The sequence below is a fragment of the Penicillium malachiteum genome (genome assembly GCF_028827825.1).
Source record: "Penicillium malachiteum strain IBT 17515 chromosome Unknown utg000005l:1.0-9002435.0:326005.0-9005861.0, whole genome shotgun sequence".
NCBI classification, from domain to species: domain Eukaryota; kingdom Fungi; phylum Ascomycota; class Eurotiomycetes; order Eurotiales; family Aspergillaceae; genus Penicillium; species Penicillium malachiteum.
In genome coordinates this window covers 2,320,591-2,335,447 of record NW_026643099.1, presented here as the reverse complement: position 1 = coordinate 2,335,447, position 14,857 = coordinate 2,320,591, and the positions used below count along the sequence as shown (strand labels likewise).

At 46.4% G+C, this 14,857-nt stretch overlaps 4 protein-coding genes across 4 annotated transcripts; all 4 read left to right on the top strand.

Moving 5' to 3' along the window:
* Positions 1-3,147: 3,147 nt before the first annotated feature.
* N7483_010874 (GPI anchored serine-rich protein) lies at positions 3,148-3,789 on the top strand (the record flags this gene model as incomplete). Its single annotated transcript, XM_057094301.1, has 2 exons — positions 3,148-3,605; positions 3,672-3,789. 2 exons carry the CDS (start codon positions 3,148-3,150, stop codon positions 3,787-3,789), a joined length of 576 nt encoding a protein of 191 aa, XP_056940272.1.
* A 3,194-nt stretch (positions 3,790-6,983) lies between these two features.
* N7483_010873 (uncharacterized protein) lies at positions 6,984-7,433 on the top strand (the record flags this gene model as incomplete). Its single annotated transcript, XM_057094300.1, has 1 exon — positions 6,984-7,433. One exon carries the CDS (start codon positions 6,984-6,986, stop codon positions 7,431-7,433), a length of 450 nt encoding a protein of 149 aa, XP_056940271.1.
* A 38-nt stretch (positions 7,434-7,471) lies between these two features.
* N7483_010872 (uncharacterized protein) lies at positions 7,472-7,789 on the top strand (the record flags this gene model as incomplete). Its single annotated transcript, XM_057094299.1, has 1 exon — positions 7,472-7,789. One exon carries the CDS (start codon positions 7,472-7,474, stop codon positions 7,787-7,789), a length of 318 nt encoding a protein of 105 aa, XP_056940270.1.
* A 1,348-nt stretch (positions 7,790-9,137) lies between these two features.
* N7483_010871 (DnaJ and TPR domain protein) lies at positions 9,138-11,365 on the top strand (the record flags this gene model as incomplete). Its single annotated transcript, XM_057094298.1, has 3 exons — positions 9,138-9,696; positions 9,851-11,012; positions 11,077-11,365. The coding sequence occupies 3 exons, from the start codon at positions 9,138-9,140 to the stop codon at positions 11,363-11,365; spliced, it is 2,010 nt and encodes a 669-aa protein (XP_056940269.1).
* Positions 11,366-14,857: the final 3,492 nt, after the last annotated feature.

Sequence of the window (14,857 nt, the reverse complement as noted above, 5' to 3'; positions counted from 1 at the left end):
AGTGACGTGTTGTTGCCGATCAACCACAATTACAATGAGTGCTGCAGGTGGCATGCAACAACGACCTCCCGTATGGTATAAGCCAAACCCCAATGTTTATCCTGAATGGTTTTTTGTGAGAGAAAAAAAATTGACAGAGAGATGATCTTGGAAAGTTGCTAGTCTCTTAAGCGAGTCGGTCAATCCAGGAGCCAAACTCTTTGCTTGCGTACCTGATCTGCAATGCAGTGATCCTCATCTCTTTTTCATGCACATGTGAGTCCAGGCCAAATGGTCCACACGGCTTGAGGTCTCAATTGATGAACCAATCGGTGTTTTGTAGGGAATACATACGGAGTAAAGTTTTTTCTTTTTCTTTTTTCTTTTCGACTGTGATTTGATGTCGCTTTCAAAGAAGATCGTGCCCCACTGGATTCGTACTCGTACCTACGGAGAAGAGATCAAGATAACCAGGAATTGGAGAGGCCTTTTACCAACCATTGACCCCTTTTCTTCTCTTGATTCACGGAGGACAATGCAAATATAGCAGGTGGTAGGGACTCCGTACATGATTAGCTTCAAGATGGAGACTTTGTACCTGCATGACAGACCATTCAGTGGTCTGTGCTAGGATCGAGAACGATTTTTTGAGAGTCGAGATCCACTGCACACTATTATTATCTGCCGAGTGCTACGCTCCCCCCTTTTATTTTGATTAACATTTGAAATCGGTTGGGTGTTCGGCAATTCTAAACATAGCAATTCATATGGGGTTACGAACTCTCAATAGTTTAACGCTCATAGATTTTAAGTAAGATCGAGGCCCGCATCTGCATGGCAAACGATATCTTGAAAAGGGGGGCGTGATATCAGTCCAGTGAGATGCAACAAAATTCAATAGTTATGGAATGTGGAGTCTGGGGGCGCCACGAGGCCATCAGTCTTTCTTTAAACCACACCCCCTACCATGGAGCCATACGGGATCAAGAAAGGACCTAAAAAAGCCCAATTTATGTTCTGTATTGAACTTTATGTGGATGCCCCATAAGTGCGCTAAATAGGCCTCGGGTTTGGTAGGTCAATCTAAAAGCTGGAGGTGCGGTCCGACGGCGTATTGTTCGAGGTCTCGACTCGAAGAGCCGGAAGGATTATTTTGATTAACAGTGCGCACAGATTCTGACTTACCAAACGTTACACACACACTAAGAACTTTGGAATATCTAAGATCATATGTAATAAGGAAGGGGCAAAATTACTCATCTTGGAGAACCATGCGCTCTGCCAGGGACCATCACGCGGGCCTCCTGGATCGGCACGCGCCAGAGGCTTTGGAGGCTTGCCACTGCGTTGTATGACGGGCAATTCCCTTTCTGGGAAGACAACAAGTCTCGCATCTAGATGTACGATTGGGCAATTGGCTAACCTGATTTGATGACCTCGTTCCGGGGGCTTGAGTTTACAAGCTAAGTCAAGCACTGCACGGGCGTCCCTTAGTGAATGGACCAACCGATCAGAGTGGAAGAGTGGATGGTCGCAACCACCACACGAGGCCCGCAGCGGAGACACTTCTATACGCCCTGGTTCGCTTACCCTGTAGAAGATAGGACAAGTTGAAAGAAAGAAGAGAGGTCCAGACAAATCGTGCACGATATCATACCCTGTACTCGAGCATAGCGGAGTCGCAAGTATCAGTATCGGGCTTTGTTACCATCGTGGAGAGGTCCACTTTGTGACCTGAAAAATACAAAATTCAGGCGGGATTGTCTCGGGGTTAAGACGAGAATAGAAATCTGAATTTGAATACGCTCATTATACGGGCGTGTTCTATCCATAGATCCCTCATAAAACTCCCCTGTAAATAATGAACCGAACCAAGGGGGCAGTGAAGTAGGCGATTCGCGCGTGCTCCTTAAAAAGATGAGTAGCGGCTCATAATTGGGGGGAAGATTGAACCTTGAGCCTCGGATGGACCGGTACCATAGATAGAAAGAACAAACGGGATAGAAGCATCCATACATGAACTCAGTCGCGGGGGAGACGTGCCGTCATTTGTGTTGTAGAGGCGCCCTGGGCAAGTTACGACGGAAATTCATCCACGGGTTGCTCAGGGGTAAAGTGGAGAAAGGGTCCACAGTGGATGATAAATGAAGTTCATAAGTGGTTGAAAAGAATCAGGAACAAGCAGTGGATCGGCGGTGAACAAGGTGGATTGGTTCAATACAAGTGGGCTGAAACCACTAGAAAACGGGTTCATTTCCAACACGAGTGATAATAGATTGGAAGCTGTATAGTCGGAGATTAACTTATTTTAGTTGTTTGAAGAAACCATTTAGGGAGATATTGATGTATTTCAGTATTATAATATTACTATGAGCATCAAGTTGATGATACTACGATGTCTCTCTCTCTCTGTGCATAGAGTAAGGAGATATAATGTCTTAGGAAACTTGAACCAAGAAATGCCGCGATCGACATTTTACGCTAAAGAATAGCGGAAGAATAAATTACGGATTTTTAATGTAAAAAATGATAAAAAATTAAAATGCAAAATTGAATGAAAGTTTTTGGTCACAAGTGATACCTTTTTCTCCCCCACGCGCCTCCTTAATCCAATCACTATGAAGTATCAGGGTCCCATTCATTCAGGCTGTGCAAAGCGGTTAGTTCGAGTACCAGATACTTGTTATATTATAGTGGATGTTACTACTCGATCAAGTCACTTTCACCTTGATGACGACTCCGCAAGGACACTAATTGTAACTAAAAACTTCTCATTGAAGTGTAATTCATCCGTAATGGGCAATTTTGGGGGTGGAAACTGGGACCTGGGACCTGCATCTCACCCACAGCTTCAAAGTTGTCCCCCCTTTTTATTTTTCTTATTTTATAATTTTTATTTTTTTTTAGGGGCCAAACTTGGATGATGCCCAGATGTTGATCGTTCAGACTAATCTCCCTGTTCATACAAATGGGACCTGGATCCCCCCGTAGTCCCTTCCTTCTTCTTCTTTCCCAAGTACAATTCTTCGTTGCCTACGCATCTGTCACTCTCTAGACTTCGGTCATCCACTCTTTAACCAACTCAACTACATTCTTTTACTAAAAGCCTACCCGCTTTTCTAATCACCTTCCAAACCAACAACCCTTTTTCCGTAACACAAATTCAAAATGCGTTTCACCATTGCTGCTGTTGCCTTCTTCGCTGGCCTGGTTGCCGCCGACACCACCGTCTTCGAGACTGAGCAGGTTACTGTCACCTCTTGCGGTCCTGAGGTCACCAACTGCCCCGCCTCTTCCGGTGTTGCCACCTCCGTTCCCGTTGTCGCTACCTCCGCTGTTGTCCCCAACGGTGTTGGTGCTGCTTCCTCCGGTGCCCCCAGCTGGACCACCGCTGTCCCCGCTGCTCCCGCTACCACCGGTGCCGCTGCCCCTGCTGGCGGTAACACCGCTGCTCAGTCTTACACTGTGATCGCCCACACCACCTGTGTTCCCACCGTTGTCTACTCCACCATCCCCATTGCCCAGACCACCTCCCCCGTTGGCTCTGGCTCTGGCTCTGGCTCCGGCTCCGGCCCCGCCGGCTCCGGTGCTCCCCACGTCCCCTCCTCTAGCAAGGCTGCTCCCAGGTAAGCATTATCAAGAATCACTATTCGACCATCAATTGGATAAACATATGCTAATCCATTCTTCAGCGGTGCCTCCGCCTCTGCCTCTCCCTCCAGCACTCCCGTCTACAGCGGTGCTGGTGCCATCTCTGGCTCCATGGGCTTCGCCGGTCTCTTCGCCGCCGCTGCCTACATCCTGGCTTAAATAACTCCATACGTAGTGGCTTAATCTCTCTAATGACACCTTCGGGTGTTTATTAGCATAGTTTAAACCAAAATGATATGGTATGGTGGGACTGGAGAACATTTCTTTGTGATTTAACTGGGTTCTGGTGATTTAACCTTGACCGATAACCTCTTGTTACTTGCTTCTGATTGGATATGCTTATCCCCTATTTGCTTTTTTTCTCGATATACATATTTCCTTCTTGGGCTTCCTGGATAGCTTCGGCGTTGTGTGAAGCGCTTGGTGGCTTGAGCACGACCTTAATGTAAACCATGACAGCTTTCACTTCCCCGCTTTCCAGCGTCTCCCGTAACCCTTTTTTGAATGTATCCATACCACTTTACACTATTTTTCTTTAATCTAGATGTGTGAATGTCAATACATGTCTCCGTTTTATACCCAACTCCACCAGTGTCCGAGTACTAGTTCTTAGTGTGGGTTCCATGTTTCTTGAGTTGCCGAGTGGCTCCATCGCAGTTTCATAGCATTTCTAAGTTAATAAGATTATTGTTCTCGACTACCGGTAGTTAAGCCCCTGAAATGAACCCTAAATACTCCACAGAGTGTGTAGTAACAATTGTCGCCAAACTTAGCAACGTGAATCGATTAATCGCTGTTCTATCATTATTGTCAAATCTTGCTGTCCAACCCAGGATTATTCTGAGCCAAAGTGCGAGATTTTTATCAATCAGACCAAAACCGTAGTCTCTCTGGGATCCTAGCGGTAGCTCTCCCACATATTGAGGTCTTCCCCTCTCCACGCCACATACACATGTGCCTTTCCCCATGAAGCAGCTTACACCTTGGTAAATTAAATTGGGTTGGTCTGAAAGTCATGCTTATCATCTCATCTCGTCAATCGTCAATATCGAAACGTGCCTCCATTGCTTCAATTTCGTTTCCGCTGTAACTTGGATGAACTCGGAGAAATCGTGCATAAAAGTTGTTACCTATAAATAGCTAGAATTTAGAATGGTAGCTTAGTTTCTATTCATTCAACCAATTAGCATGGATCAGATCATACTAGTAGTTGAATTATGAATAGAAAGGAATGTCGGTGTGGCATAACCTGAAATGACTGGATTTTGAAACTGCACAGGATTCCATCATAATCCTGTGCTAACTCCGTCAACTGGTGGAGGGAGCTAGCGACAATCAACCTGGTCAACCGTTAGATGCAGGGTAACTAGCGGGTTAATATTGGATCTAAACTGCATAACTAGTTCAAACCCCCTGGTTGCGGCTCACCCTTTGGCCCCATATCCCATGCAAGTCACTTGCCTTACTGCCCCCAAAATGACAGTGAATTAACTATAAACTGGAGCTGATAGTGGCTCCCTTAGTATAGTTCTTTTCGGAATACGGTATATGAGGTCATCATTATCGGGCGTAAGACTCGGTGGCTTTCCCGAAAAAAAAGAGTGAAGAAAGGAGATATGGGAATCATTTACTCGTTTCGTTGTTAGGGGCGGTGATCTCAAATCTGAAGTTTTTCGATACCCACATCGGATGGATGATAGAAGGAACGTAGATTGTTCCTCAATTCTTGTTTTTATCTCGATATTGGAACAGGAATGCATATACTATGTAGTAGCCTGAATCCTGGCGGCTTCACCTCGAACAAAGTTCTGATTTCTATGATTATCCCTGCTAGCAACTAGTCCCTGATCCTGCAAGTGGAATTTGAGGTACAGGGAACAGATCGGAGTTATGGTAATCACATGTGCATCATGTCGGCAGCGGTTCTAAGATGAGCTTACTCTTGAACGCGTGGAGTATAGTCGTACGGAATACTCCGTACGCTATCGACCTACTTGAAATTTGATCAGCATTATGGAGTAAATACTATTGAAAATTGAATTCGATGAGAGTATGGGATTCGGAGTTTCCGACGAGATTCCTTTTTGGGGTTTTAACACTTAAACTAGAATACAATTGGTTCGCCAAAAATAGGTAACTCCACTACAGATGATCTAAGTGGCTTTCACGATCAAAGAATATCCACTTCCAAGATTACCTTCGCTTCCACTTCTCACTCCAAATTTTGAACAGTGTGTGATCTTCTTCGTACTTGCTGATACGAAGTACGACGCCTCTAATTCTTCAGAAGATTACTCTACAACAATACCCGCAATATCTGAAGAAACCACAACGTTTATCCCGGTCTTGGATACCACTTTGGGAAGAATGACATCCTCAAAGAATGGTAGTGGTGCATTGGGCCCCTGTTCCTCCACTGTTCCTAGATCCTGGCCCCATCTGAACCATCTCAAATTCATAAGATGGATACTTCCTTTGCGCTATTTAGTGGAAACATCAAGGAATTTTTCACAGTAGCTTCAAGTGGAATCAAGTGGGATCTAAACTAACACAAGGATTCAAATACTTGGTCTAAGAATAGGCACGCGATCTTTATGTTCACAATGCCCTCAAAGCATTCAAAGTAGTGAAAGAGGGGGGGCATATGAGCACTGGCAATTTCCGGCACCATGGCTTGTGCGCTATAGGTCAACTTTGATCTTTTGTGTAAGTTGAAGCGGGAAGTAAAAATCTCCCCTCGGTTCGGGGCACTTCAACATCATGATGTTGCCCAATATAGTGGCGGTGGATTTTACGCGATCCGAACAAAGAATTCACCGTCTCCATCCACCATGCTCAACACAGTTAATAGTGTTAGAGGATGGGGGGTTCATAAGGCCCCAAGGGCCCACCTCTTCTGGAGGATTTTGACCGTACACCAAGGATCGGCCCCGGGAGGCCTAGCAAAGTCAACTAAACTCGGTTCCCACACGATATATATAGGGTATACTCCGTCTTATGAAACGAGAAGGCTGCCCAGGTAACTCCGGAGACCAGTATTTGTGTTTCATCCCGCACATGTGATATATCTCGGTCTGCCGTCGTTGGTTTCAAGATTTAACCTCACGCTTGGACGTTTGATTTTCCGATAGGAGCTTTTCATCCATCTCCACTATTTACGCTCATCAATAGCGTAAATCTCTTCCACGGTTCCAAGGTTCTTGGTATTTGGTTCTTGAATCCGAGTCAAGCACTTGAGTGTATCTAGCCCGGGCACTTGTTTTTATAGTGCCCGGCGGAACTCCATGATGCCCCTCTGCGCTCTTCTTCTGCGATGTCATCCAGGGTATAGGAGATCCCGCTCTACTCCCCCGATGGATCTCTCCTCTCTCGATGGTCCGCCTATACTGGATCAAAAGTCAGCTCATGTTTCATCAACTCCAATACTGGTGGATTACTCATCGTTGGATGGTCCTCGCATATCCGACTGGATGACCTTTACCCCAGATCCCACGCTCCCTCGTATTCACCAAGAGAAACCAACCCCACAATCCGAGGCACATTATTATATACTTTCGAAGCCTCTTCCGCCACGACCAGCCTCTGCAGATCCCTCGACTTCGCGACAACTGCGAAGGAAGCCCGTCCCTCCCCCTGATAAGACTCAGAGTTCCAGTGAGGAAGTTGTTCCCCAAAATACTAGCAATCTCAAACGCGCTCCCGCTCGACGAGGCCGAGTCAGCCCTACTGAAGAGATGATCCTGGTACAGGAGTATTTCAGCGAGGGCTCTGTCCGACCGACCGTTCCAACTGGCATACCCTAACCGCTCCTTCACCGAGACGATCTCACACAGATCCAATCATGTGGTTAGAAGAAGAAGGTTTATGGGAAGTCCCGTGCCGCTGGCCATCACGAACTTCTCTGCCAACTCTCCGAAGTCCAAGTCGATCCTCGATATCAACTGCTTTCACTGCGATTCCAGATGGATGGTTCCACCAACAACGGCTTCCGGTCACCAGCGATACTGTACGTGTTCATATCGATAGTGCCCGCGGTGAGGCACCACCATCATACGATAGTCACGCGTTCAGTTCCACCTGTTTTATGCGACTACAGGATGGTCCATTATCCGAATGGAGTCCTGTCTCACCTCTTTCGCCAAATGTGTCGGCTAGTTGAGGACGCCACCAAAATAAAATTGGTTCCTGCTAGTTTTTATTTTTATTTTTTATTTTTTTCTGTCCCACCATTTTGGGAGTGTAGCCCGTGCAGATCGAGGGCAATGATGAAATACATGATGATATGATACCAGCAAACGTGCTGGACTCAAAACGACTGGATTTCGATGACAACCTTTCATATTGAACCGAGTTAGCTCATTGGAGCATGTCAACAATCATAATACAAACGGATATATGCCTGGGTGATGAGGCACCAATTTGATACCCCATCTTTTCTCTCTCCACCGGACCTCAACCGGGTTTCTCGGGGATGATCTTGTTTACTATTTTTTTTCCTCTTTATTTCCTATTTCATTTTTTTGCTTTTTCTTTTCTCATTTTTGTTTACCCCTCTGTCCCATGGGGCCGGTCCAATGACCACGCGTTCTTGCCATGCATGATATATGACATGGAATTGAATCTACAATGATCACAATCTTATTGGAATCTCTTATGAAGAAGACCAGGGTTCCCCTCCATTTTTGGGATGCATATTCCCCTCTCATTTATGTGTGTCATTCATCAATGAGGGGTGGGAAAAAGGGGAAAAGACGCAACCTGGCCCAAGTGTTTGGTTTGTTGCCCATTACCATCACAGCAAACTGCATATAGGATCCACATATTCTCTCCACCGCTGGTTAATAGCCCCGTTGGTATTTGGGCGCGTGTCCCATATATAAGCTAGGGTGTGATATAAAATTGGAGAGGCTGGTTTCATTTATCATTTTGAATATGTAGAAACTTCTCGAATCGTATTTTTTCCCTCTCTCTTCAAGTTTTTCTTTTTATCTTTCAGTCATCTGGACTTGCAGCGTCATCCTGCGGGAAGATTTAGTGACTCCATGTCCCCAGTTCTCTCGCGCGCTAACACAGACCAGCAAAGCATTTCCAGCCTCTGGAATAAATACATGGGAGTCCACCAGTAGTAATTCAATAGAAGAAAACGAAGACGTGTGATATAAGAGGAGAAAAAAAACATTGTACTTTTTTTTTTCCTTTTTCTTCCCCTCCCTCCATACATCTCTTCTTATTCCTTCTCTCCCCTTCCCGAGACCTGATTACCTTAACAGATCATCCCCAGTCAACATTGACATTGAAATCTTTCCCCTGAGACTTCAGGAATGACAATGACACCGAATGATCTATGAAAATCTGTAAAGAACAAAGTTCCTTATAGAAGATCAGAGTTGAACCGTGGTTGAACCCGTCCGATTCGGTGTTACTGACTGGTTGCTTTGTGCTTCTACCGCCTTCGTCGTCCTTCGATCCAAAGAAAAAAAAAATCCACTGAGGAGGCGTTGTTCCCCATGGTCCAACTCGCCCATATCTTCAAAAAGGACAAGGATAAGGAGAAAGAGTCAACTACTTCCAATCCATCCAACCCCCCAAGTGCCGGTTCATCTCCTCGACCGTCTTTGTCCAAATCACCTTCTAAATCTCGTCCCGCCAAATCTTCCGCTAAATCTTCCCCCTCCAAATCCCCCTCCAAGTCTCCCACCAAATCTTCTTCCAAATCTCCCACCAAGAATCGATTCTCTCACAGTCGGACTTCTTCCAACCCGACTCTCCCTCCTTTTAAATTCGGTACCCGGTCTTCGAAAGACCAGGATTCTCATCCGCTTAATCTTCCCCCAGACGAACTACATCGCCGTCTGTCCGCAATGGCGGCTCGAGATGACCAACGGAGCTCCATGGATATCGATCCTCAGGAACAGAAGAATGCTGTGAACGGTCAAGAGCGTAGTCCTACTCCTCCTCCGCATCGTTCTAACTCCGATGCTGGTGAGGCTGACTCGTTCAAGCTGGCTGGTAACAAATTTTTCAAAGATGGCAACTATGCTCGTGCCATTGAAGAATATAACAAGGGTACGGTTTCACCCCTTCGCTCTCAAACAAATTTTAAGACACGTTTCATCTCGACCTCTCCGATCGTTCACTCTTTGTTCCCACTTCCATCCACAATTTTTCAGTCTTCAAAAATGTCTCCTGTACTAAATTTTCAATTTTTCCCTCCATGCAGCCATCGAAATTAATCCTAATTCCTCCGCCTACCTGTCCAACAGGGCGGCCGCACACATGTCTGCCAGACAATACATTAACGCCCTCGAGGATATTGAGCGAGCCAACGAACTCGATGCGGGCAATGCGAAGATCATGCACCGATGGGCCAAGATCCTGACAAGCTTGGGTCGCCCCGCCGAGGCCCTCGATGTCCTGTCCCGAGTTCAGCCAGCCGCGACCGCGACCGACCGGGCCCCTGCCGAGAAGATGCTGAAGTTTGTCCGTCAAGCCGAGGAGAGTTTGGCCGAGGACCGCGGTGGTTCCATGGCTGGTTTCTGCTTGGACCAGGCTCGTCAGGGTCTCGGACTGGGCGTGAAGGAGCCTCGCAAGTGGACCCTGCTGACAGCCGAGTCGCAGTTGAAGATGAACAACAGCAACTCGCTAGGCAAGGCTCAGGATCTTGCGATCAGCATGCTGCGTGAGAATAGCCAGGATCCTGATGCGATGATGATTCGTGCGCGCGCTTACTATGCCTCCGGTGAGACCGAGCAGGCTCTGAAGCTGCTGAAGATGTGTCTTGGGCTGGACCCGGATATGAAGCAGGCTATTAAGCTTCTGCGTATTGTGCAGAAGCTTAGCCGCACAAAGGAGGAGGGTAATACCGCCTTCAAGGCTAAGGATTATCGCCGTGCTATTGATCTCTGGGGTCAGGCTTTGGAGGTTGATCCTAACAACAAGGATATGAACTCGAAGATCTTGCAAAACCGTGCCCAGGCTTATATTAACCTGAAGGAATATGATTCCGCTATTCAGGACTGCACTGAGGCCTTGCGTTTGGATCCCGACTACCTGAAGGCTCTGAAGGTTCGTGCTAAGGCCTACGGTGGTGCTGATAAGTGGGAAGAGGCTTCTCGTGACTACAAGAGCGTTGCCGAGAAGAACCCCTCCGAGAAGGGTATCCAGGAGGACATCCGCCGTGCTGAGTTTGAATTGAAGAAGGCCCAGCGCAAGGATTACTACAAGATCTTAGGAGTCGGCAAGGATGCCAGCGAAATTGAGATCAAGAAGGCCTACCGCAAGTTGGCCATCCAGTACCACCCTGACAAGAACCGTGATGGTGAGCAAGGTGATGAGAAGTTCAAGGAGATTGGTGAGGCGTATGAGACTCTCATGGACTCTCAGTAAGTTTCGTCTTTCACATGATTTTACTGCCATGGCCCAGTTCACTAACAAATTTGCCTACAGGAAGCGCGCTGCCTACGATAACGGTGATGACTTGATGGACCCCTCTGACATGTTCGGTGGCGGTGGCTTCGGTGGTGGTGGCTTCGGCGGCATGGGTGGAATGGGAGGCATGGGCGGTATGGGTGGTATGGGCGGCATGAACGGCAGCCATATCAACATTGACCCTAACATCCTCTTCAACATGATGAACGGAGGAGGTGGTGGTGGCTTTGCCTCTGCCGGCGGTCACTCCTTCGGAGGCCAGTCTCGCGGTGGCGCCGGTGGCTTCCCTGGAGGCTTCCCCTTCTAAACGACCTCTTGAGTCTACCATCATGAACCCTTTCCTCCTACCTATACGCCCACCCCCTCAACTTCAAGCCAGGGGTAGTCCCGATTGTCGTGTTCTCTAGTTGAGCCATATTCGAGATGATTTGAAATGTTGGATTGGAAACAATTTTTACTCCTTTCCGCATTTTGTTCTTAATATGGTTCCTGGAGGGCATATCCAAAGTGCCAATTCAGTTCCACGGATATCTCCATATCAAACCAACCATTCGATTTTACAGGAGAAGACAACGTCACCCTATCCCTGGTATTAACAAGAAGACGTGGACACATCCACTATATTCATGTCACCAATTCACGCTTCAGCACACAAAGCAAAATGATTCCCAACGATAGACACATGTTTCAGCTTTGTTTCTCCCCTTGTTCTTCCTTGTCCTGATTTTTTATTTACATTTTTTTTCTTCACCTTTTCCCCCCATTTTAAACTTGATTTTACGCTACGAGCTTTGAGTGTATATGAGTGCTGGATGGGAATGAATAAATGAGCGCAGTGCATACTTCCATGTTTGATTATTTATTGATCACTGGATATGCTAAATATCATTCGTGGCGTTTTGCTTTAATTTACATTGTTTGGGACTTTTCTAAACCATGGAATGAATTGAGATCTTTTGGATTTCATGATTATCTCATTTGACCAACATGCACATGTGCTTCAGATAATTTTCATGATTCTCTAAGAGGCAGAGTCTCCAACTCAATCAAGGAGATCGCGAAAAATAGACTCATGTAGAAAGCCTGCCGTACACATATAATGTCACAAGACTGAACATAGAATTTTTCGAAGATAGCTTCTGCCAGATATAGCACATCCACCAAGGGAAAAGCGCCCTGGACGCCACTAGTTCTTGAAATGCCAAATAGCCTAGCAAAAAACATACCACGGGCGTAGAGCTCTCCCAAGATCGCATCGGGAGTGTATAGGCACTTTTTATAGCCAGATCAACTATAAAGGTGAGATACCAGGGCAGAAACCGCAGAAACCGAAGGGAACGAAGAAAGCTTCACAAGACACGATCCACCTTGGATCTTAACAGCCGCTCGCGTGCACCAGGCACTAAAAGTGAACGAACCGAATCGCGTAAACAAGTGGGTGGCTCTCTTTTTGGTTTAGTGGTGTGATTTTTCGAGGAAACAAGAGGAGTTAGCTGAATGTGAAACTCGAAATTTTCGCCGAAGAAAACCACCGGAATGGTTTCGACTCGCCATGATACTTCATTTCCTTCACTAATGTTGGACAACTCTGCAAGTTGCTCTACCCACAGTTGTAAAGCATCATTAATCGCCCTATCCATCTCACTAGCCTCGATCTGGAGATGTATTAACCGACATTATGTTGTGAAACCCGTTCATTGTAGCGCGCTAGACTTATCACCATTATAATATAGTGTGAAACAAAGCACAAAAGAGGGGGAATTTTCGCCTTCCTCTTCGAACCAGATCAGGGCATTTGACTGCCAAGGCCTAGTCTCGTTTGCGACGTTCCCTTTCATCAAAACCATTTTATTGGTCACTGCTGGTCCGGAGTGGCCTTGGTCGTGCAAGTAGGGAGAGACGAGTCCGGTAACGCGAAGACCGGATTGAATGTTATGAATGACATAAAAATCCCAAAGATTGGCACGCCGAGTCTCCCTGATAGAGTTGGCAGTGAGCAAGTACAGCTGTGTCGTGGGCCATTCCAACCAAGAATCAGTTCGGTCACATGTATTGGCGCTCCGAGCCGGGCATATATGTTCTCTTTTATACACCTGACGGGGACTGCGAGTAATTGAGTCAGATCTCTGCTGGTCTGGCATTCAAGGAGAACAAATCCGACATTCCACTCTCCCCTAAAGAGGGGAACCTTCATACTCAGGCCTTTGTTGGTGATAGAAAAGGAAGGATTTGATTCGCTGACAGAAAAGGAAACAAAATCTCCTCCATCAGCAAAGTCACAGGGGAAGCTGGCGAGAAATCCTATCGTCGAATATCTATCAGTGAAGTCGAAGTATTTGGTTCGTGGAGGTGAATGTAAGGAAGAGTTGACAGATTTGTCGCTAAAGTCCCCATGTAAGAAGGAGTTGAAGGATTTGTTACTAAAGTCATCATTCCAGGCAAAGATAGACAGGTCATCTGAATGCTTGATGATTTCTTCCTGCAAACGGAGGAACGCCTCATTTCCTTCACCATAAAGAAGTGGCATATTTACCCCAAATATCCCGATGAGGCAGTAAGCCGTATCTTCTCTTCGACTCGTTATGCGCCGAGATGCCCAGCTCATTCGCCTGGTAATGCTGAATTTACTCCTTCTTGGCCCCAGGAGCGACAGAGGGATACCAGTGATATTGCCAATGAGTATGGATACTTTCTCCAGTGAGGAGATATATGACCAGTCTGAAGCGAGGAACGCCAGTCGCCTTGGCGCCAGCAGCTCTTGAAGCGTCCATCCACGAGTGAACCATCGACTCTTTGCAAAAGCAGAATCCTTTGTTTCCAGATTTACCCCTGAAGGTACATCTGCCAGATAGACATAACAAATCTCCGAGTTCTCATACCATCTCATCATCGAGTTGATCGCCTCAGACAGTTCTGCGCTGCTTGTCTTATCGATACAACATGTGTCCACCCACACATATTCGATTCCTTCCCGGATAGCTCGGTGACAAGTGTACTTGATCTTGGCATAGCCCGTATTCGGAGTCGTTTGAGCAGCTATTTCTTCAATTCCCGAGTCAGAAGCCAGCGCATCTCTTTCTTTGGAGCTCAGTCCTTGCATTTCCTGGAAGGATACCTCGTTGGTAGTCCAGGTATGAGACAGGATGGCATATTCAGGATCTGACTGTCCATATACTCTTCCAACTCGAAAGTTTTGGCGTTAAGCAGTCGCATTGTACTTGACTGGTATTATGTGATTTAGAGTATAGATAAGAACCTCTAGTTCGGCGAGAGTCATCTGGAGTGAATTCCTGTTCGAATCTTCGAATCGTTCTTGTGGTTGGCAAATACCCAGGTGCAGGCGCAGACTCCTAAAATCAGCGCCTGTTTGTTGGCCTAACCCACATGACCGAAGGAAAGCCACATCCTAAATGACGACCGTGTACGGAGTACTCCGTAAACAAACAAGTTTGGGAAAATAGAAAGTAAAATAGAAAGTAAATATTTCTACTAGCGAATCGAATAAAATAGCCTGGAGTACTATTTTAATGCGAATCTGACAGTCTATGTAGCACACCGCCCCTAGGACTTATGACATCCTATTCAAGGTTACTACATAGTAGGCCTCTTGAAGACTCAACTCCAGAGCCGATTACTGTTGACCATTCGTCCACGGTAGTGATAATCTTGGAAGGACCGAAGGCACTGTACTTAGTACTATCATGATGCCACCACACTTCATCTGGTACTAATAATATAGGCGGATGAACATTTGAATTTGAAGCTTAAAGCTTCCAAGGTTCTTAGTACGGATACACTG